Here is a 24199-nt window from a genome sequence, read left to right as displayed (position 1 = left end):
TATATACACGTATATATTTTTCTATATTACTTTCTGCTGTGATATTTGAGGTGCAGAGGCTCACCAAACCATTTTGCGTGCATGTCACAGAATAACCACATCACACTCTTCAACACAACGTGGTAGTGTTCATACCACTTGAATACAAGCGTGGTGGTATTCATAAAGAATATTGAAAGCCGCATTTCGCGCTCATCTTGTGTTTGATCCATTTCCGCTTTATTCTTAACTATTTCAAGATGAAGGGTGGATTGTTACTTTTCCCCCATTTCTTCTAAATTGTACTGTAGGAGCGTGTCTGAGATATAAAGGGTTTATACAAAGGCACATCTTTATCATATCTGTATGTTCAGCATTGAAGTCTTAGTAGGGCACATTAGCACAAAGCCAAAAAAAAAAAAAAAAAAAGGGAACTTTTAAAACTGTAGCCTGTAACCCTCATGATAATGGTTATCGCTGTATGTCATCAGCAGCATAAAGTGCCATTAAAAAGGCGTTTAAAAAGAATGTGTCTGTGCAAGAAGATTTTACCCCCTAGTTTTCTCTTTTTCTTTCTCTGCATTTATTCCAGAAGGAAATATCTTTTTTTGTTCTTAAACCATTCTCAATTGACCTGCTTGCTCCTCAGTCACATTTGCTTTTTGCTTCTGAACAGTCAGAAGTCATTTACTTACATATTTTTATGACACTCAGGCATACAGGTCACCTATAGTGCTGTTATTTCTCTTGATCTTTGTATGTACCTTACGCCACATAACACAAGTTAAGCTTGTAAATGTTGTATAAGCTTAACTATGGTACAATAAAAGTATGAATTTCAGGATTTTAATCAAATTGACTTCAAAGGTAGTGTGGTGATGGTAGCTATGGTAACTAATGCTTACTAATTAAAATATGCTAAAATTTGCAGGGAGTAAAAAGGGGAATTAATGTAAGTTAATGTTTTTGTTTTCTTAATTTGACTGTAAAACATTTTTCTAGTGAATTGCCTATGTGCAGTCAACTATTTGCTGGTGTTTTTTGTTTTTTTTTTTTTTAATAAACCTTTTAAAAATAGTAGAGCCTGAACCACATCATAATTTCTGTATGTAAACTAAAAAAATACATGAATCTACCTGCTATTTCCATAGCAATTCATTCCTCAGTCAGAGAGAGTTGTGGAGGTTTCCTGGAGAGTTCCTTGTAGGCTGCTGCTTTATTCCTTGCTTGAATAGCTGGTGGGCAGCATCTCCACTGCTTCGTGGCCTTTTTGATCGGAAAATCATTATCAGGGTTTGGTCCTAATACCTTTCTTCAGCGTGATTCAGACTGATTGGCTGGGGCAGGCAGATTGGCAAACTCTAGCTGTCGTTGAGATGATGATCTCTTTAAGTGAACTCTTGAACTTTTTGAGAAAAAAATGGCTTTCGTAATAAAATTTTGTTTTTATAAAATATTTATCACATCCAAGCTTCTGAAAAGTAATTCCCATAGTTGAGTTTCCTATACAGGTACAGATGAAGGCTTTAAAGGATCATTTTTTAACATTCTACTTGCTCCAAAGGTTGTTTTTAGTTTGTTTCTGTTTTAATTTAATGGTAATAATGTATTATTGTATTTGTTTCAGAAAGGATTAAGAGAGCTGCTTGAAAATAGCCATAATCCTTTATGTTTGACATGCTTAGGGTATTGTACAAATATTAACAAAACTGCACAACACTTCAATGGGGTGGATGGAGACATTGAGAGAGGTTGAGTTATTCAAGGTCAGTATTTAAGTAAATATTGGATCCAGGATTAAAGTTCTCCTCACTCTAGTTTAAAAAGAGGAAAAAAAAAAATTTTGTTTCTCAGCCTGATGTCTTTTCTTTACTTGATCTTGCAGCTCCATTAATTTCTACTGCCAACAAATACTATTCTAATACTACTAAGAAATTAAATGGAAGAAACAATTTTGTTACTAAAGAATGATAATTATTTCTACCAGAGTTTTGTTTTTTAGCCATGTTGCTTTGGCTAATTATTGTTGGAGAGACTTTTTATTAACTTTTGAATTAAGAAATACTTTGTATTATCAATATGAAATGTAAGAAGAAAGATAATTCACTTTTTCTTGCAGTACAAATCTGAATTTGGGCTGATATTCAAATAGCAAATCTGAGCAATCTGCTGATAAATGAACATGTGCACAAGGAGGGTGTTATAAAATACTTGGGTGTTGTCTTGTTTTTAGAAACAAGACTTCAAATAGGTGTCCACACTGATACAGTCTCACTCTTTGCAGTATTAAACTGCATCTCTCTGTTCCACTAGAGAAAAAAAGTGTAGATTCAACCTTTGTTCCTTTGTGGTGGGTTTGGTCTTATGAGAGCAGCTGCAGGTTCGTAAACATATTTTTTCTCTGTGAACATATTTTTATTACTGTATTGATTCTTAGTGAGGGAGAGCCAGCCTTGAAGTAGGATTTCTGATGAAACTTAGGGGTGGAAGTTGTTTTTATTCTCTGTCCTCTGCTATTGTAGGTGTCCTGCTCCTTACTCTTGCTCTTTGGTCTGTAGGCCCTGTGTGCAAGGCAGGCATCCGTCGGCTTGCCCCCCATCATCAGCGGGCAGCCTTGATTCAGGCTTCTGGCACCTTGTCCCTCTCACCAGTCTTCTAACCTAACAAGTGGTACCTCAAGACCTTTCTATTTTGCCTTTTCCCAATTCCATTAAGAATTATTTTCATTCTGGCTTCTATTAACTCACGTAAATGAAATTCATAAGATTTAACAGCCTTTTTGGCTAGCTCCTCCAGAGCATGCCCTTACCTTTTTGTGCCTTTTGGCCCTCTTTGTCACGGCATTGTAGCTTGGTATGTCATCTTCCCTGACTTTCAGACCACTCTTTTTGTGCTGAAGACATTCCCCATGTCACTTGGTTGTCCGTTTCTGTCTTCTCTTTCTCAGGAAATGCTGCAGGAGTATTTAGTTCTTAAATTTTGGGGGGTGATGTTAGTCCAGATGATGGCAGCTCTCAGCTCTGCCTTTTTAATCCTTACTTTTCTTGTTGACTCAGATTTCTTTTCAGCTTCCTTCTCTGTCATCCTTATGCAGAAAACTTTCTTTCAGCTTAAGCTTAGGATAGCCCAAGATATTTTCCTACCATTTCTGTCCAACTAAATGTACTTCATGTGTGTGTTTTCACTGTGCCCAGTCTTTTTTTTTTTTCTGGAATCTCTTTTTCGACTTCCAACAAAGCTCTACTCCAATCTGAAGAAAAAAAATAAAAACAAATAAAACAATATAGTGAATTATTGTATCCAAACACCGAATTGACTGTGCCAGCACCTGGTGGATGCCTCTCGGCCTACTGCCCTCCTTTGACCCGCGTCAGGTTTGGTGGCACGTCACTTACTTCTTCAACTAAGTTTTGCATTTCTGCAGCCATCCGTTACCCTGTGTTGTACACTGTTGTCATTCTGAGTTTCTTCTGCTTTGGTGGTGGCCTTAACCTCCATGTGCTTCTAGCCCAGGGGTGTTTTTGTGAGATTTTTCTTCCTCTATATCCTGAACACTTTGTGAGCCAGCAGGATGTTACATTTTCTGAGATCTCTTCTTCCTCTTTGCTTGCAGTATATTAGCTAAGAATGTCATTTATGGTTCTCTTTTTTTCCATTTTCAGATAAACTAGCTTGCTTTTGTTGTTGTTGTTATATTATCGTGCTGTTTTCATTTTCAGTCACAGCAATATTGATTATTGTTTATTTGTGCTTAAGTGGCACTTAGGAATCCATGGCCTGTGGTGCTTTGTGCCTGTATTTGTTTTGAAGCGCCAAGTATACCTTTGCCTGTGGGCTTTTTGTTTTGGTTCTTGAGTGTCTCTCTCTCTACTTGTGCTCTGTAAGTAGTGCAGAGCCTCCTGAGGCAGATGATGTTCTCAGTCACCACTGAGGCAGCTCAACACAGCAGCGTGGGGGAATTTGGTGCAGGTGCTGCCCATATGTGTTGGGTATATGCCTAAAAACGGGAAGGGCGATGTTAAATTTTTTGAACTGTCAGTATATCATTTTCCACAAGGGGTGGAATTTTTTTTTGGAGGCTTAGGGGAAGGATGAATTTTGCTCAAGGTTCTCTCATTTTATTATTATAAGATTTATAGCAACACCAAGCCGCTTGTTTGGACTGATCCCAGACCTGCCATCCCTCATCTACTCAAAGTGCAGAGCTCTCTTCCTCTAGTTTTCCAGCTTTTACTCCAAAGGTGGAAAAAACAGCACTTGAACTATTTTTTCAAAGGGATTAGTTTTTTCAGTCCATACTCCTAAATTAGAAAGTAAAGAATGTTTTAAGGAGACTTGGAGATTTTCATAGTTGTACTCCATGTCCTAGGATAGGGTGTGCAGTTTTAGATCGCTCACAGATTTTTACTTGAATTTAACCACCTCATTTCCTGCCTTGTCAAATTCGCTTTGTCTGCCTCAGTTCCCTGCTGCTGCAGGCTTGAAGCTATTGCATTTTGGCCTAGATCTTCCCATCCTGACACTGAAATGAAGGTCTGTGAAGAAAGCGTTCCAGGAACAGTTTATCCTTTGCGAGTTGATACAGACTCTCTTAGGCAGGGTTGGTTTTTTGGCCTTTTTTCCTTTGGCACTGCTGAGGCCGGATGTCTACCCAGGCGCTCTGAAATGTCTCTGCAGTTGGCTGTCTTTTGGTACCCTGTCTTTTTGGCACTCCGGTGGGTATCCGTGTGGGCTGGGGCCACTGGCCCAGGAGCCCCGCACTTCCATACGGCTGGCCGGCACGATCGCTCCATCCCGACCTTTTCCCGGAGCGCTGGTATCCCAGCCTTTCTGGTTCTGTCCACCAAATCACAAAATATAATTTTCTCTGTCTAGTACTGTGGCTGCTGTGCACAAAAGTGGTTTTTTCTAATTTATCGGGGCGTGTGTCTTCCAGCATGTCTGTTCTTAAAGGACAGAGGGTTTCAGTGTTGTCCATGCTTGCACCACAGTTCTGCAGAGTTTATTTTGTTACAGGTACCTAATTAACTGTGTTAAGTGCTAGTTCTCAGTAGCTGGTTTTGCTAAATCACTTATTCCACGTATAGAAAAAACAGTAAGCACAACTTCATGGCAATCTGCTTGTGTCCATCCAAGGGAAGGTATAATGTTTAACTTGTAGCGAGGTTTAAATGACTGGGGACAAAGTCTAGCCAAATGATTCACATAATTGCAAAGAAGGTTCACAGTGACAGCATTTCTGGGACTGCCTTTCACTTTCTTAACGTGTTCTGTGGCTGCAGTCACTGAATTGCATCTTGTTCAGTCATTTAGGTTCATATCCTGATTTTCTTCTGGCTCAGAATTTGTGCGTGTTTTGCATTTTGCTGGATTCCTGTTTTGTCCTTGTCTTTTGTAGGCTTGCACAACAGCAGAAACGGAGGCCTAAGGAGAACTGCTCGAAAGGCACGTTCATAATTCTCCTCCCCCTGGTCTACTCTCACTTCCCTCCCTCCCCTTCCCAAATTCCATTAATATTTACAGAACACGAGCCAGTACTTCAGTATTATCCTCAAATTTAGAATGAGATTTTTCTGGCTCTGTCTGCAGCTAATGTGGAAGACAACAGAGGTTAGAAATGCACTTAAAAAAAGGAAAAACAAAAGACCTTTCATATCCAAAACACTGGATGAATTGTGTTAGGTTTAAATAAGCCTAGAAAGAGCTGAACATATGTAAGAAAATATTATATGTAATTCCATTGGAAGACAGGGGAACATAATGTTAGCTCATAAAGTAAATGAAAAAAATACTGAGCTTTAATTTACATAAATGCATTTTTACCATTGTCTCTTCAAATTTAGTGCATGTGGGGAAAAAAGTTCTTCAGCTTACTGGCTCATTTACAGGTTAAGCAGTAAAATCAAAGAGTCACATGAAAAGTTTTGTCAAACGTGAGAGAGACCTGTGTTGGTAGTTCTGCACCAACAATTTAAAAACGAAGCATTTGTAAGGAGTTATAAATAAACTTTGTACCTTCAGTCCACCTGTAAAGTTTTGCAAATACAGATGTCACAGACAAACTGCGAAATTGGGAGGGGAATGGAGAGTGAAGAATTCAAATAGCTTTATTTGACCCCAAGTTAGGTATTTTCTTTCATTTCTGTTGTTCAAAGTATTAAATAAGTTCTTAACCTCTGTAAGTTGACTTAAAAAATAAAAAGCCAAAACCAAAGATAAATATTTCTGTTTTCCAAATTGTTTTTATTTTAGTGTTGTTTTATTTGTCAGACAGTATTTGCTGACTTGACTGTAGTCTGCACATGCACTTACTCCTTGGCGACCCTTTCCCGTGACTGTTTCAAGGCTTTCTTTTCCCTGGCCGAAGAGTGGCCAGGGTCTGTTTCCAGTTTGCCTGGGGTTCTGGCTAGTGTTGACCTCAGGCAGTTGCCAGCAGACACTTTAGATAACTGTGAAGCAATTGGATCATGTCCATCTTGTTATGAGGCCAAGGGTTATTTCAGACCATAGAAGCAGATCTACATCCTTTAAGTGCAGAAGGAATTCATCTGCATGTTCTGTGGGAGATGATTTGGCAAAGCAACCTGGAGAAGCTGGCTCTGCAGTGAGTGTGTGCTCAAAGGAATCCTCAATCTATCAGGTAGCCCAAAGTATAGAGACACAGAAAAGAGTATTTTTTTTTTCCTTCAGTATGGGTTTTTGAACTTCTGTCCTTCCGTGAAGATGCCAGTACCCACCAGCCTGTCTTTCAGTCTCTAAACTTTTAGGTTTTTAGATAAGAGCTCTCATTTTCTTCTCTGACAGTAGAAGTGAGCTATCTCACTCTTCTGATGAACCTACATTTTCCAGATAAATGAAAATACAGGTTTTTGTCTTTTGTGTGTGTTTTGTTTGTTTGTTTTTGTTTTTTCCAAAACTGAAACAGTTGGATTGCCTTTTGTTTTACTGGGATAAGCATCCGTGGTGATCTGGGGAACAGAGAATGATCTAAAATAAGCCTAGCTGTTTTTCTGTTGTTTATCTGTTTCTTTTTTGCATCTGTCTTAGTATTTATTGCTACCATCTGCATTTCATTTCAGGTTGTCTAATGTCTTATTCTGCATTTTCTGTGCCTATTCTTTTTACATAGCCTTGGGCTGTAATATCACCATTTGCCTACAAGAGATCCATTTCTATCTGTAACAAAATGAATTGCATTCATCTGTGTAATTCATTTCTAATGAATGCCTCGCTTCTCATTAAACAGTGATTTACCTTTGTTTCCCTTTTCTACACTGTCAACACAAACCATTCTGAGGTCCTGTGGAGAGATGCTAATTTGAGAAAGCAAAAGTCAATGCAACTGAGCACTCAGAAATGCCATCCTCATTGGCGCTTTCAAGAACATTCATGGGACATTTCTGAAATACAGTTTGCAGGTGGATAAGAAGACTCAAAATATTTTCTTATTCATAGACCTCCAGTGCACAAATGAAATGCTTCAGAGTTTAAATGCATCTCTCCTTGTCAATGTCTTGAACAGGTAGACAAGCTTGTGCTTTTATTAAGACCTTGTTTGCTCTGCAGTAATTTTACAGATCACAGGCACACCTGGGGGGGACCATACTCTAGATTCCCTGTCCCCTTTGCAGCTTTTCAGAAATATTAAAATTTTTCAAACTTATTTTTAGGAGGATGCTTTGAATTACTTAATTTTTAGAAATTTTAGAACCTTTCAGATTCAAAAACATTTTACTTCGTTTTTGTATGAGATTCAAAGGTTAATATGACCGTTTATTGGTTTCATATGTCTCTGAAGGAAAAGGATTAATACTGTTAACTAATGAAGTAGGGGTCATGTAATGATTTTGATACAGATTTGGTCCACGTGCAGGCTTTGCTGCAATGCCCATTCAATGTGTCCTGCAGCATCCACTTTTCCTGCCCTGATCGTTGCAGAACAGTAGAATCTGCCATGTTTGCAAATAGATCTGTACTGCTCACAGATGATAGATAAAGTGCAGGGTAAATTACCAAGCTTATTTTCGTTTTAAACCTAAACAGAATTTGAACTGTAGCAACAGATACTGAATATGAAAATACTGTTGGTAAATATAATATAAAGCAATACAAATGTTTTGTAGGAAGTTGTCTTATTTACAGCATCTTTAACTCTTACTTCAGTGATAGTACTACCTACTTGTTAAAACTTTTGATGACTCTTATAAATTTAGCTTGGCATTTTACAATTATTTACTCTTGTGTTTGGCCAGATCAATCTCCTGTTGAAACTCTAGAGTTGTCAGTGGCTATCAGTTGAGTGACACCGTGGATTAATTTGAGGGGATTGAAGCATGGGAAGCTTTTCTTTATTTATTTTTTAACTGTTCTTGCCTAAGTCATGTAGCATTTGGAAGTGAGAACACTGATTAATGTAACAATTTTATTTTCAATATACGTTTTAGAGGACAAAACTGACCTTGAGAACAGTGTGATGCAGAAGAAAATTAAAATCCCCAAACTCTCTCTCAATCACGTAGAAGAAGCTGGGGAGGTTACAGATTATGGGGAAGAAGATGTGGAGCTTAGACACAGTAAGGTACTGAAGTCTTTCCTTTTTTTTTCCTTTTCCTCCCCCCCCCTCCTTTTTTTTTCCTTTTTGAAGTTCTTGGGGCATACACAGCTGTTGTAGCTTAAGAATTCCAGGCCTGCTTTTGATCCCATTAAAACATTGTGTTTGTTGTAATTGGGTCAAATTGGGGGTGGGGGGATGGGATATGGGTTTTCAGAAAACTGATTCATTTGCAAACATTTTCCTGTTTATACGGTCTGCACAGCTTAATTGCCATTTGAGATTTTTTGGAACAATTCTTTCGCTTTGCCCAGAATGCTTTAAAAATGACCAGTTGCATGAATGCTGAGCAGTTTGCAGTGGCACTTGTGACCTATTGTGCTCCGCCTGTTTGGAGTTGGAAGGGGTGCTCTGAGACTTCCGAAATACAGCAGTGGGTGAGAAGACAGACTGATGAGACAGCATCCCTCCATTATTTTTGCCAGTTGCATTTTTAGGTCCAGATGACAGAAACCCACTATGTAACTGTATTTATTTTTCGATATCAAATGATTTCTTTAAAAGTCTGCCAGCCTTCAGAATAACATACTGCTCTGTGGCTTCATGTGTTTTGCAGATGCGGGAGTGATACTAGTATGTTTCTTTATGGTGGGCCAGCATTTTTTTTAGAGCTTGCGTGGAGCAGGCATAACATCAAATAATCTTATTTTCTGCCACATTACTCATGGATATTGTGGTATAGGAATTGATAGTGTCAGCTTCTTGTCTCTAACCTATGAGCTACATTTGCTTTCCTTGCAGTTGCTTGGAAGTCAAATGCTTTTTCCGTATTTGGCCAGTAAAACTTAGTGACTTTTACCCATGCTGTTACATTTTAATACCGCTATCCTGGCCCCAGAAAAGATGTGCGCTTTAATTTGTAGGGTTTGGATTTTGTTTAGAAGACTGAAGGTAAATTTCTGTTAAGAGTTCAAAGGAGATGAAGCCTCTGCAATGCAGTACTAATATAGAAGGAGTCAGTGAATCAAGGAAATGAGACTAGATGATACATTCTGTCTCCAGCTTCAGTGTTTACAATTCCCTCTCAGTGTGTTCTGATAGTGTTAACTGAGTCACTTGCATCAAGTAGTTGGGTGATGTAGTAGAGGAATAGCCAGAGAAGGGTTTGATTCCTAAAGTGTGGGAAGGACAGTCCCTCTGTGTGCAAAACAGCTTTCTGTGGTATGCTCCTTTCATCTCTGATGTTTTTACAGGTGACAAACACAGGACATAATTGATTGTTTCTCTAACCAGAAAATTCATTGTTGTAGGAAACCTAGATGTTAGGCGTAAACTCTAAAGGAAAAGAGATCCAGATCCAGTATTTTCTTTAAAGAAATTATCTTTGTGTGTGGAATCAAGTGACCTATATACACTCAGCTTGCTTGCAAGTGTTTCACAAATGCAGAAACAAAGGCCTTTAACAGCCTCAGAAGTTCGTATATGCATTAAGCTGAATTACGCGTGCATGATAGTTAAGAGGTCTGTCTCCATAAAAATCTGTTAGGCAGAACATTTTTGCAGGCGGTCTGTCTTGCCTTTTTTTGAAAGAAAAAGAATATGAACGGTTCACAAATCTGTAGAATTTAACTTGTATTAAATCTTACTCCTAATTTATTTATTTTTATTGTAACATGCAGAGGCAAGATGGGAGGAAACAAAGTGAAGGTACACACAAAAGCATCGAAGCAGTTGTTGCTCGCCTTGAAAAACAAAATGGGATGAGTCTCAGTAATACTTCCAGCCCTGAGGAGGCTTTTATGGAGACTTCAGAAGGGATGAACAACATGGACGATGCTGTAGTTCCTCGGATTCTCTATGAAGAATTGCTGAGGAGTTACCAACAGCAGCAAGAAGAAATGAGACACATTCAACAGGAGCTTGAGAGAACGCGGAGACAGCTTGTGCAACAGGCAAAGAAGCTAAAGGAGTATGGGGCACTCGTGTCAGAAATGAAAGAGCTCAGAGACTTGAACAGGAGACTCCAGGATGTACTGCTTCTAAGACTAGGTAGTGGTAAGTGCCGGACTTAAATGGGAAGAGTTTTAATGAATTTTGCAAGTGTGATCAATAGTAATGGAAACATTTTTGAAGAATAGCAGTGGTTGTTAAACTGGACACTGAATGTTAAAAGGGTTTTCTGCTATGGCTGTACAATATATGTCGAATTTGTATGATCTGTATGTCTGGGTTTTTCTTTAATAATAGTAGAGGTCTTTGTGCTGGTTTGGTTGAATCAGAGTTCCATTTTAAGCAGCTGTATTTTAACAGGTCTCTGAACTCCCAGTATATGCTGAAAAAGATAATAAAGTTTCATCTGCAAAATATGCCAATATGTTCCAGTTTTAAAAAGAAGAAAGAAAAGGCAGTGCAATGAATATTTGGGCTAAAAAAATTTATTCCTTTCAGTTAGGGATTTTGTTTTTTGTTATGTAAGTGACTGTGTTACCTTCCATTTTATGCCCCCTCTTCCCATTAGTAGTACATTGGAATGTGATATACACCTGGGCTTTTTAGCAGTGGCTTTAAACAGCCGTGCTATTTGAAAAATAGTGGATTGTTAAAGAATAATTTAAAAACCATTCTATATTAGTGTCCCATTATCAACACTTGTTACAAAATACAGGTTTGTGTAATTTGGATTTAAAATTTAAATATCTTGAATCAATTGCTAATTTGTTTTGGTTTATAACAATTATTTAACGGTTATGTTGGAATAAATGGGAAAAAAGACAAAATAAAAATTTCATCATTTTCATTGAAGATGGTACCGTGGAATACCTTCAAATATTTTACTGATTTATATTTGTTTGCTGTTAGAATGTGGTACTGTTGTGTTGAAGGAAATTTGCTTGGTGACTGAAACTTGGTTAAAATTTATGCATCCAAACTTAGCATGCTGTGTCTTATGTCTGCGTTTGTGTATCTGGAAAATTAATTTTTGCATGTAAATTGGATATTGGCTCTTCTACTTGACTTGAACAAATGCATGCAATGCATGGGGGTCCGAATTCCATTCATGTACAAACCTGAACCTGAGAGAGCATGTGCCTGTGCTGTAGCATGCGTTAAGGTGTGTCTGCAAATTTGGAGCCAGGTTCTCAAAGTAGCTGCTGAAGATTTACACTGGGTATTTGATTGTGAGTGCTCATCATTGTTACGCTGTGCATAATTAAAATGTCATTACTTATTATAAACATTATAGTTAACTTTTTAAATAAAGCTAAATAGGCAAGATTTCCACAATCTGCAAAACACAATGTGGTTGGCAGTAGATTCCAGTGAGCTTTCTAAAAATTTTCCTTGGATGGAGAGATGTTTCTTCATCTGCAAGTAGTTAACTAGAATTTATGTGAATGGAGCACCAGCCAGATGTTAGTAGGCAATGGGGCTGAACAGTGTAAAATACCAATTTGACTTGACAGCAATTTGAGTGGTGAGACCAGCAATGAAATGAAGACAGCTTCTGAATTCTGTCTCGTTTCTTTCACTTTAAGAAAGGAGGGTTGCATTTTTACTTGAGCCAAGTCAAGAAAGCTTAGAAGAAAAAAAAAATTGAAAAAGCACTGAAAAAAAATCTGAATCTTCGCTCCAAGTATTGGGCCAGATTTTCAATTTTATCAGTCTGCCACCTGCTTTACAGTTGAAGATACATCTTTATTCCATTGAAGACAAGTTCTTTTAATTTAATCACATACCTGGGCGAATATGAATTATCAGTAACTTCCAGAAATCCCTTGTAATAATTATTTGTAACATTAAAACATTATGGAGGTGGGTTCTGTCCTGGATCCCTTTGGAGTTTGATGGAACTTTTCATGGACAACAAAGTTAGAATTTGGTCGTATGGGCTGTGTCGTGTGTGTGTGTGATGTGATAATTCGATGTACTAACTGCTGTTAATTCTATTGCCTTTCCTTGTAGCCCCATAGTGAAACAACCCAGTTCTAGAGAGATCAGTACAAAATTCTGGAAAGATTAGACAGGGAGACATCTTCAGCAAGTTATTAATTAGAGAGTCTGATGACAGTCTGAAAAAGTGCTAATTTTAATCAAGAAATAGATATATAAAGACTTGTTTAGTCTTCCTTACATTACAGTTTTATAAATGAGGTATATTTGAGTATGTGAATAATCTGTGAAAATTGTTCAGAAAATATATTACATCCTGAATTTATCTTCAGTTGTTGTGGTGATCTCTTAAACCTAGAGTTTCAAATTACATGTAATTTATGTTATGCTTTACTTCTAGCAGGCTGGACTTAATGCAAACTAATTGCATTTCTGTTTCACCTTGGAGACTTCTGATTTCTTTGCATGAGATGACAGCTGGTTTGTGCTGATGAATTGCAGCTGTGGGAAACGCGTGCCTGTTGCCATTTTAAGCTTGCAGATCAAATATAGAATACCCTCTTGAGCTAACATTCAGTCAAGTATTCAGTCTTCTAATTTCCCATCAATATGTTGATTTCAGTGAGAAGTTAGAAGTCAGCGTATTCTGCTCCAGACCTAGCCCTTTATCTCTGCTACTAGAACTTGAGCCACTCGGGTGGAAAGAGTGGAGTTCTTCATCTTTCATGTGGTGACACTGAATTGCTGTTTGCTTTAAAGAGCCTTGAAAACAGCTATGGCAAATGACAGTAGTGAAATCACTACTGATCCATAGGGTAATATTGAAGATTTTTTTATGATTTTGGTATACTGTTGCCCAACAGATCACTTCCTGGAGGACATGGGCATTTGACCAGGGCTCTAGGCCTCAGTGTGGTGGGGGGAAAAGGCTGACAGTAGTGGAAGAGGTTACGGTATCCCTCGCCCAAACTTCATGAAGAACGTGCACAGCCAAAGCCTCTTTTTCCCTTGCCTGCTTTGAGATCAGGAAGCCTTGTGATCATAGGCCTTGTCTGTTTTCTTTCCTCTGTTGCACCTGAAAATGCACTAATTTGCCCTGTTTGTACTAATAGATAATGAGGTGATTTAGAGAATTACGTCAATGACTCTTTCCTGTAGGCCTAATTTTAAATAGTCCTTAGACTACAGAAGATAAGAATTTCAAAAACTTTTAGAAGTAGGGGGTCTCAGAGTACGACAGGTACAGTTTACTATGATTGTACATGACCAGAAATCGTGAAGTTGTAGCAGGGATAATGTTTTGGTGTAGTTTTCTCTCTGATACATACTGCATTTCCGCATTGCACTGCTAAGAATTAACATTGCTTTAAAGCCTGAGAGTGTATCCAGCTTCATTCAGTCACAAAGCAGTTATTTTTATCAAGGTCTTTTCAGTGATGTAGTTTACAGAGTCTTGGGACTGACAACAGGATAGGGAGAATGAAATGGTATTTGTGTCGTACCACACGCTTAAGGAATTACTATTATTCAGCTTCTCTAGGTTTGTTTGACTTTTTGATGAGGAAAAAAAAAGGCCACGTTTCTGTCTAGTAAGAGTACAGTAAATATTGTTTATAAAATATTACCACTTCTCAGACTCCTGTTGTTTTCGTACAAATCCTGGTAGGCTGTGTTAGCTCAAGAGGTGTTAAAGAGAAGCCTTTTGCCTCTTCTTACAATGTTTGAAGTTGGTGGCCTCTCAGGGAAACTTTACAATCAGAAGGAGAAAGATTTTTGCAATAAAACATTTGTGTCCTTGTTGCATTTTGAAGAACTGTCTTCATTTTTTCATGATCCATACGTAATAAGTACGTTATAAGTGCGTTATAAGTACCAGTACTCTGTTCTGGTGAGGCCTCACCTGGAGTACTGTGTTCAGTTTTGGGTTCCTCCCTACAAGAAAGACATCGAGGCCCTGGAGTGTGTCCACAGAAGGGCTACGAGGCTGGTGAAGGGCCTGGAACACAAGTCCTGTGAGAAGTGGCTGAGGAAACTGGGGTTGTTTAGTCTGGAGAAGAGGAGGCTCAGGGGAGACTTTATTGCTCTCTACAACTACCTGAAAGGAAGGTGTGGGGAGCTGGAGGTCGGCCTCTTCTCACAGATAACTAAGTAATAGGACTAGAGGGAATGGCCTCAATTGTTCCAGGGGAGGTTTAGGTTGGAAATTAGGAGACATTTCTTCTCAGAAATTATTAAATACTAATATATCAGTCAAACAGTGGAACAGGTTGCCCAAGGTGGAGTCACTGTCCCTGGGGGTGTTTAAAGAAAGGTTGGACGTGGTGCTTAGGGACATAGTTCAGTGGGTGATATTGGTAGTAGGGGTACGGTTGGACCGGATGATCTTGAAGGTCTTTTCCAACCTTTATGATTCTATGATTATTATTAAGCCTGCTTTTTATGTCCCTGCCCATTCATCTCTTTACAATAAGATACAGAGCATGAAGCTTCAAAGAGAGAACTTGAAGTATGGTGTATGGTAAATCAGGCACACAACATCCAATAGCACAAAGGCAATAATGCAGGTTGTATGTCTTTTTATGTCTAATTCACAACATGTGGGGCTGAAAATGCAGTCTGCAGAAGTTAGTGAAAGCAGCCTACCTAGTTAGAGGTAGATTTCCGTTTGGGAAGAAGAATCAGCAGAGTATTAATGAAGACAATTTAAGGGCTTTCTGCTGGTGATTTCTAAGCTGTAAAGCATGAATTGGTATAGAGGTCTTTCTGACCTGTTAGAGCTATGGTTACTGGGGACTTTAATCAGCTATTTTTCTTGGGGAACTCTGGAAACCAAATCCCAGCTCTGTCAATATATTACTATAAACACACAGTGAAAAACCTAAATAGTAGGTTAAAATATTTAACCTGAGATAAGTGTTTCCTCCTAGGAAGAAAGTGATTATGCTTAGGTATCTTCCTCAACGTTTTTCAAAGTGTAAGAATAATGTACTTGAAGAAGGCTCAAAATAGTGCTCTGTTGAGGAATGTGCTCTTAAAGGAAGAGCTAAAAGTTCACTTCTCCATCTAAGTTCACACTGGCAATTATGTCACTGCATCTGCCAACGCGAAGATTTGTGCAAAGACTCTGGATGGTTCAATCAATCAAAAATTTTCCCCCATCTGACTCATTTCAGCAGTCTCAAGTATAGAAATTTCAGTTTGTTTCAAGTTTCAGTCTCACTGTTCTATATGCATGAGAGTTCAGGCGCTTGTTAAGGTTACTATGAAATTGCAATGCAAATGGTCTGTGTTCTGCAATTCTTCAGTTGCGCCATGGTTGCATTGTGTATGGCTCTTAAGAGACTCAGTAGCTCTGCTGTGTGGTCGTGCGAGTTGCCCAGGCAATTTCTAGTTGTTCCTCAGCATCAAGTGGCAGTCATCTGAGAACATTTAGCTAGCTATGTAGGTGCAGAATAAGCTATAGGATAAATGTCAAATACCAACAATGAAGGAAACACTGATATGACTGTGTACTAATCTGTGAACGAAACTGCATGAAGTAGGAGGAATGAATACTTTGGTTCTTCCAGGCACAGGAATTATTTAAGATGCGTGACTCAAGAGATGAGTTCTGGTGCCAGGCTGACTTGCAGAGTTAGATCAATTCAGGGCTCGGCTGGTGCATGATGGTGACGTGCTGATTGAATTGTTGAATATATGTAATACCTGGTACAGTGTAGTTCTTACACGTGGGTGAGTTTATCCTTATAGCTGTTGGAAGGGGGCAATGATTGTGGTGTCCAGGCCTTGAGCTGGCAACGTGGCCGTAGTAGTGAACCTCCCTCCTGCCTGGAACCTCAGCTGCTGTTGGAGCTTAGGGACATCAAGAGACAAGGGTAGGCTTGGGGCCGGAGCTGGTTCGGAGCTTTTGGTTTAGCTGCTGCAATGAATGGAATGATGAAATCCAGTTCACAAATTATTTTATTTTATTCTTCTGCCTTTCTAGGAACGCTTTGTCAATTTGACCTGGAAAAGAAAAGATGATGACTGACAAAATAATTATCCTCTTTTGAAGCCTCAAGCATATGATTAACATTATTCTATTACTTAAGCTGTGCTTAATTTTTGTTGATTACTTTAAAAATAAAAATCGGTGTGGTGGATAGATTGGACAATCAAAATTCTAATATGTGCTGGTTTTGTTTTTTAAGTTTGAATAATCTTTCTATGCATGATACTTTAGCATAAATAGCCTAAGCCTGTTTCCTTTGTACCACTGCTGTAGATCCTCACTATTTTTAATACATCTGTTATATCTAAAGAGACTTCAAATTTCTACAAAATACATAATGCTGCATGGATAACTTATATAATTATCTCAGTAAATTATGTAGGTTTCTACATAACTGTATAGTAATTCTTATTTGGAGAATTACTGTTCTTTCTGATTTATAAATTCAGTGCCGTTGTAGCACAATATCGATAGTGTGCCTTGAAGCAATCTTATCCATATCTCTAATTGTCCTTACATTTTGAGAATAAAATTAAACATTTAAATATAAACTAAATATTTTAATCTATATAAGACAGAGTTACTTATCCTGCTTTTACTTGTTGATGTTCTCAAGTAGGATTTTGGTTTGGGCTCTTTCTAACTTTACAATGACTTTGACTACTGTGATATTTTATGCTAACCACGGGTGATGAAATAATTGATTTCATGTTCTCTGGGATAGCAGACAGCTCTCTTTTCTTAACTGTCTAGGACCTGCCATTGAGCTTGAAAAAGTAAAACCAGAAACAATTGAGCCTGAACCTGAGGTACAGAAGACCTTCAGTGAGGAAGCAAATACATCAACATATTATCCTGCCCCTGTTCCAGTAATGGACAAGTATATTCTCGAGAACGGAAAGGTATTTTATATTAAATACAGCATGAGTAGTTTGTAAATGTCCTTCAGGTGATTTTCTTGTGGAATTTTCATGCTCCTGGGGGTTTTGCATGGTTGCAGTTTGTACAAACTTTCTCAGTTTTTGCGAAGGTACACTGTTATGCTGAGAAAAATGAAGGAATTACACAAATATGAACAGCACTGAAAATTATGCTCAGTGATGAGAGCATTTAATGCTGTGCAACACAAGGGATATGATGATTAAGTATGCATGCACTAGCATGTTTTTGCATAGTCTTCAGCTGGTGACATACGTAAATCCTTTGAATATATACCAAAGTTGGTAACGCACATTGTAAAGTTACGTTAGTCTGTTTAACAGAAATACCTTTTTTCTCAAAAGGCCTTTAATATTTTTAGTGAGTGGTACTCATACTGCAGAGAAACCTTCATGCTTTGGTTGAAGTACAACAGCTAATTATGAACTCCGGGATGAAAATGGATGCCCTTGGATATGGTGGGAGCATTGCCATTGAGTTGAGCTGAAGTAGTTTTATTTTCCAGATGCTTTTATAAAGTTGATGAAATACCGTCTAGGTGCAGTGTGCCAGCACCTGACTGATAGTTTTTCAGACTTCAGCATGTTTAAGACATTATCTGCTCATCCACAGAGGCCTGCTTTTATGGCTGTTGCCATTATGATTAAATTAACGTTATATTTCTTTTGCAAAACCATATGTCCTTAAGAATTGTCTATGCAGATCCTGTCTATTAGGATATGTATGCATTCAGTACCATAATCTGAGAACCCTTTAGAAGGAAATGTCCATTTCAGCTTTGACACGGAGCTGAATTTAGTGATGGAATAGCATGAAATACTACGTTTTCAGATCTGCATTAGGAGATTGACTGCACAAGTGCCTGTCTTTCCTAAAGATGATTCAATGTAATTGTCGAGGACAAAATGTATATGACAAATGGTATAATTTTGGCAGTTTGACAGGTATTTGGTTTAGATAGCTTTTCTTGCCTAATATATTTAACATACATCATTTGCTTTTTTTTTTTTGTGCATATGATTGCTAATGAAAACATAGTATATATTACTGTGACAGTTTGGTTTACTTTGCTTTTTTTCTCCTTAAGGTTTGTAAGCTAGGGCACGTCCTTTAGTATTCATACGTAGCTTTTTCTGCACGTTCATTTCATCTGCCAATCTCTTGGCATTTATGCTGCTGAAGCTTTCTCTCTCTCTACAGATACTAATCTCTCTGTAACTTCGCTTCTGTAGTTTTGGGGGTAATTCTAATGTTTACCTATTTATTGGGGTTTCAGCCAGATCAGAAATGTGAACTTAATAACGTATTTATAGTGTTGGGGAGAATTTTTTTCAGTTTTCCTGATTTATGCCTTTTTTTTTTTCATTACACCTTTATTGACATACACTGCTAGAATAGGGGAAATACTTTTTTAGAACTCCTACCCTTTGTGGCATTGGATTTGATCTTAGCAGGATTCTTTCCAAGCAGATAAATCTTTCCCCTCCAGAGGGACAACAGAGTTACTGAACAAGAGCCGATGGCATTCATTGTGAAAAAAGAAAGTCCAACTTCTAAGATACATTTAAATACGTTGCACTTGTTAGCACAGTTACAATGGCGAGCATTGCTTTCAATTTGCTGCTGTTTTTGTTGCACTGTGCTTAGAGGTTGATCCTGCAGTTGCTGAAATCAGGGGCAAAGTTCCCATTGATTTCATCAAGCCAAGGGTCTGGCCCATGGGGCATCTATTCCAGCAAGGAAGAAATGAGTTCTGAATCAGTGTGGTAAGCTTCCCATAGCTTTGGGAGTAATAGGAAACAGTACCAAGCCTGTTCGACAGAGAGGTAAACTGAGACATGGACAGATTAAATTCCTTGCTGTAACACTGCTAGAAATAGAAAAAAGGAGACGTAAGATTTCTGTGTCTGTGACTGTCTGTCACGTACTTGCTGTTACCATAGGTGTTTCATATCAGGGATCACTTTTTTTTTTAATAAGTGAAGTATGTTCAAAGAAGAGATGATCTGTCTACAACATAAGTATTGAAAATATTTGCTGTAGCTTTATTTTTTGTTTCAAATAACTTAAAGCTAATGAATAATTTATTAATTTAAAAGACTAAACAATCTGTAGCAAAGACAAACTCTTACCTTGGCAGAGAGGAGTCAGATTTTTGATCAAATAGAGCAGTTTCTACAACTAATTTAATACAGAAATCTAGTTTAGCATCACAACGTTCCTAATCTGCTATTTTCTAAGTAACTGTTATGTTTGTTTTTACAGATAACTTTCCATATTAAAACAGAAATAGCTGAATAATACCTGTAAGGTGTCTGTTTTCCGAACACAGACTGCACACTCTGAACGAAGGTGTCTCACAAAATATGTAGACGGCACAAAAAAAAAAGTGTGAATTTTCCTAAAGCAATTATGGAGAGGCTTGACAACAGAGGAAAAAAAGGTGTTCGTGTTGTGCTTATTACTAGTTCCATTTCTGTCTGTTACAAAATATAAATACCATGTGGATTTGTGAAAAGCTTCCTAAAATCCTCTTAGTATAGAAGTTTCTGCAGGAGAGGCAGCTTGATTTATGGTTTTATACTTTGAGGAATTTTTGAATTTTTTGTTTTTAACAACATAGGTTGTAGCCAAACCATTCATATTTTTCTATTTAAGCTTTTAAACAGCTAGTTGCTTTTGAAGGATGCTGTAATAATAAAATGTTTCTTGAGGCTATATCTGCAATAATAATAAAGACAGGTTCCAATTTAAAGGAAAATGGAAGTGTGCGTAAATACGGACTGTAAAATTATGGCTATATAAAATTTAACAGTAGTTTTGCCCAGTTTTCAGTGAGTTTAATGGGACTTATGTGATAGTGTTCAGATCTGTATGAGGAGGAGACAGTTTACATAACACTATATGAAAGGAGTAAACCCACAAAAAACTAAGTACAAACCAGTTAAGCCCAACAAGGTCTCCTAATACAGTTGTTGCTGTAGAATTGTGTTCACAGGATTGGTTTTAAATGATGGGGTGGAAGTAAGCTTTTATTAAAGAGTTAGTGTTACAGAAAGAACCTCCATTTGATCAGATTTTATGAAACCTGAATATTAGATATAAAAATCCTATTGATACATATTTTGGGTATTTTCCACTTCTGCAGAATTATCTGACAGCAGGTTGTATGATCTTTTCCAGTGCAGTGAACTCTTATCAGTGATCAGAATAGCTAGGTCATGCCTTATCTTGTCATGGGTGCCGAGCAAGCGTGGGTCCAACAGAGTGACGCCCATCACCATGTGAACAAGGCTTGCTGTGTGCAGACAGTGCAGGTGTCTGCGGTGTACTCCAGGAGTTAAGAGCATAGATGTGCAAGGGACAGACGTTATCTGTGGTTCTGCACAGGGCCAGCATTTGGATCCAGTCAGACTTACTGGCTGTGCTTACAACAGATCCATGCTGATTATTGGCGGAGTCGTTTTCCTTGCTATTGCTTGACAGTGGCCTGGTTATCAGGAGGTTTATCAGCTCAAATGTACTCAGTATCAGCCTAAGGACAGGGCTCAAGTTCTCATCCTGCATTCAGCTGAAGTACGGAGCACTGGGAAGTTTGGGGTAGAGATACTGGGTGGTTCTGTGGGTGTTAACCCAGCACAGTCAATGCTGAACAAGGCTAATAAGCAAAACTAGTCTCAAGCACCTGCCCAGCTGCCTTTTGGAGACTGTAGTGGCTTTATGCTGCCTTTTTCAGTACCCATATTATCCTGCTTTATTACTGTAATGAAATATCTCTGCTTCGTGTTGTCTGGATAATGGAAAATTTATGATGTTGCAGCAGTGGGTCATTGCCTTTACCACAAAACAGTACTCACCTGCTTATGACAGGCAAACTTTGTGATAGAATTTGAGTCCCACAAAACTTCCAAAGTCTCTTGATTTATGCTGAAATTGGAGCTCTCAAAATCCCTCCTGCCCATCTAGTTACTTTAAACAATCAGGCTGAATTTTGCCAACAGGTACAGGATATGGCTTAGGAAATATTTCCCTTTCTACTGCCTCCAAAATATGCTTTGGGTCCTTTTCAGCCACAGAGAAGCTTTCATGTTAAAGAAAATGTTTTTTATCTTGCTCCTGCATTAAGCTGGTGCAACTGCTTGGTTTATATGCTGTGCATATCTTTATAATAATACTGGATGTGTTTACAGTTTCCTTCTTCTAGTTCTCTTTCTAACCACAGTCTTTCAGGAGATAGGCTTGGGGAGGGGAGGGGGGTAAAAACAGTAATAGTAATAAAAATGGTAGAGTAAGAAGAACTGAGGGGGAACAAAAAGGAGGAGGAAATCCCTGACCCAGAAAGTTGGAGAAGTTTCAGAATCAGGCTAAATGAATTTGTTTAGCCCTAATTACTGTTGTTATAGTACCTAATATTAATGTTCCTACAGCACGTGGAGACTGTTGTGTGCTACATACCATAGATAAGTTGTTATTATTACTACCTTCTAGGTCCATCTTGGCAGTGGAATTTGGGTAGATGAGGAGAAATGGCACCAGCTGCAAGTAACACAAGGAGATTCAAAGTATACAAAAAATCTAGCGGTTATGATTTGGGGAACAGATGTTCTCAAGAACAGAAGTGTCACAGGAGTTGCAACCAAAAAAAAGAAAGATGCCGTTCCCAAGCCACCTCTCTCACCTCACAAATTAAGCATTGTCAGAGGTAGGTTATTTGAAAACTTTTGCTTCCTGCTTTGGAGTTTAACCATTAATCACTGAGTTGAAAGATGCTTCATCTCAGCTCATGTAAAATTAACTGATTAAAAGCTGTAATTAAAATTGCTATTGCATTGTCAGGAGCATACTTATCCAGGAAAAATCAGACACATTGCAATAGCTGCACACAGTGCAGGCCTTCACAGTTGAAGAGTTTTACATTGACTTCAGTAAGGTTCTAGAAGATCATCACTCTGAACCGCTTGCAGGACAGGACTCTAATCTTGGAGAATACCATGTTGTTCTGGAATTCGTTTGTAACATAATGATCTTTTAAATGCACGTAATTGCTTTTAACAAGCCTGAGAGTAGCTTTAGCACATTCTTCCATCCAGAATGTAACCAACTCTGACATGAGGCACAGAAACCATTATAGCTGTGACTATAAAAATATGCATGCCTTCAAAGCTGAGAAAGAATAGTTTTGTGCTCTTAAGTGGAGAAACTATAAATAGTAAAAATTAAATGTTGCGCATGAATTAGAATTTGAACAGGAAGTGTAAATCAGTGACCTATCTGGCAGGAAAAATTGCAATGACACTTTTAGTAACTGCAAGCCTGAGTCCATGCATGTAGTACCTAGAGAGAGCAGGCCTTCTCCTATATTTAAAATGAATAGTGAATTTCAGTCCTTTCGTATCATCATGCTTGTGTTTCACATTCATTTCTGTCTCTCTTGGTATTTTAGGCTTCTTTTTAAGTTAGAACTGAGTCAGTTCCTCATGGAATAAATACCTAAATTGGATTTTTAGGTTTTGTGTCCAGACTCGATTGCAGTAGGGCTGAAAGAAATCTCCCTATTAAAATTTCTTCTGCAATTTGCTTGAGCTTCGTTTTTCTGTATTTCCTGTTCTTAGTCACTGTGTTCTTAACTATGAACTCTTTTAAGAGCACTTCTAATCTGCCTTGCAAGTATCACGTTTTGGAAGTAAGCAATACAATTCCTCTTTGAGTCTGTGCATGTGTCTTTGTCTATGTCTTGTGGGGAAAAGTTGGAAGCTGATCTTCCTACTGTTGTCTTTCTTACTCTGTAAGAAATGAATAAAAGAGGTTTGTTTTTCCCCCCACTAATCTGTTTCAAGAATAAATATGGAAATGCAAGCTGTTCCATACTGATTTTCTAGTTCTGGCTAGGATCTTTTGGTACAATCCTAACATGTAAAGCAGTGATGTACTGGCTGCGTAAGGAATCCACTCTGTGGCTGTGGCTACCCTTGTCAGCTTCTAATGGAAAAGAGGATTGGTCACCCAGTATACAGATGCACTCTTACAAACCCACAGTAAAAAGGGATGATTGTTCATTGCAAAGAGCTTTCAAGTTTCCCAGCTGGAGGCTGTTGCTTCTCAGTGCTGCTGGCAAGGTTGCTTATGCGAGAATTTGCTCTTTTACTTCAGTTAGGGCCAGTCTGTGTTGCTTACACTGCTTAAATGCTAGCTTTCTTCTAACTCATCTTGTTTTGACTACAGAGAGTTTGGGAGTGCACTCCAGCAGGCACATGGTGAGAGGCAGGTGGAGCCCTTCTCTTTGTGCTCTTCCTTACCTTCACACACTCCAGCAATCCAGCTCTTCCCCATCTCCTCAGTTTTCTGTTTTCTGTCATACTTCTGCTTCCTGCCTCGACCCACATTCAAATTCTACTGTTCTACTCACTGGTTTCCCATGTTCTTCTTTTCAGTGTTTTTTTCACCTTGTCTTTGACTCCTTTTTTGTTGGACTCAAGACTGCACAATCTCCTCATGAGCCAGTTAAACTGCATGGCCAGTATTTTTAGGTGGCAGCAGACAATTCCTGTATCAGCGGTACTGGGCAGTGTACAAACATGGTTTTCCACATCGTTGTGTCCTTTTCATTTGTGTAAATGTTAGCAGGTTATGATGTCAACAGTGTCTACTGGAAAGCTGAAAGTAATCAAATGAGAAGTTATGTTATGGAGAAATAAAGAAGAAGAAAAACAAAAAAATGAGTAGCAAGTGGACAAATGGTGAAATGTGAGGAAGCTAGTTGGCCATTGACTTGGTCAGGCATCGCACAGAGAAGTTTAGGTCCTCGTTAGTCTTTGATGTCTACTTGGAATTTTGGTTAAGTCAGAAAT

At 38.3% G+C, this 24199-nt stretch overlaps 2 protein-coding genes across 5 annotated transcripts in view; both read left to right on the top strand.

Annotated features, from left to right (window-relative positions):
• Positions 1 to 24199, top strand: part of AGBL4 (AGBL carboxypeptidase 4) — a 900915-nt gene that overhangs the window by 536912 nt on the left and 339804 nt on the right. The window lies entirely within an intron of this gene.
• BEND5 (BEN domain containing 5) overlaps positions 1 to 24199 on the top strand; it is a 61914-nt gene that overhangs the window by 35753 nt on the left and 1962 nt on the right. For 2 of the 4 annotated variants that reach the window (XM_035537518.2, XM_035537520.2), the window contains exons 2-5: positions 8424 to 8557; positions 10210 to 10585; positions 17166 to 17314; positions 21840 to 22053. In XM_035537518.2, coding sequence (XP_035393411.1) covers positions 8424 to 8557; positions 10210 to 10585; positions 17166 to 17314; positions 21840 to 22053 — 873 coding nt within the window. Of the gene's footprint in view, positions 1 to 8423; positions 8558 to 9117; positions 9164 to 10209; positions 10586 to 17165; positions 17315 to 21839; positions 22054 to 24199 lie in introns of those variants that run through there. The other 2 variants (XM_035537521.2, XM_035537522.2) reach the window with 2 other exon arrangements.

Source organism: Cygnus atratus, chromosome 8 (assembly GCF_013377495.2).
Source record: "Cygnus atratus isolate AKBS03 ecotype Queensland, Australia chromosome 8, CAtr_DNAZoo_HiC_assembly, whole genome shotgun sequence".
NCBI lineage: Eukaryota > Metazoa > Chordata > Aves > Anseriformes > Anatidae > Cygnus > Cygnus atratus.
This window is presented reverse-complemented; position numbering and strand designations above follow the sequence as displayed.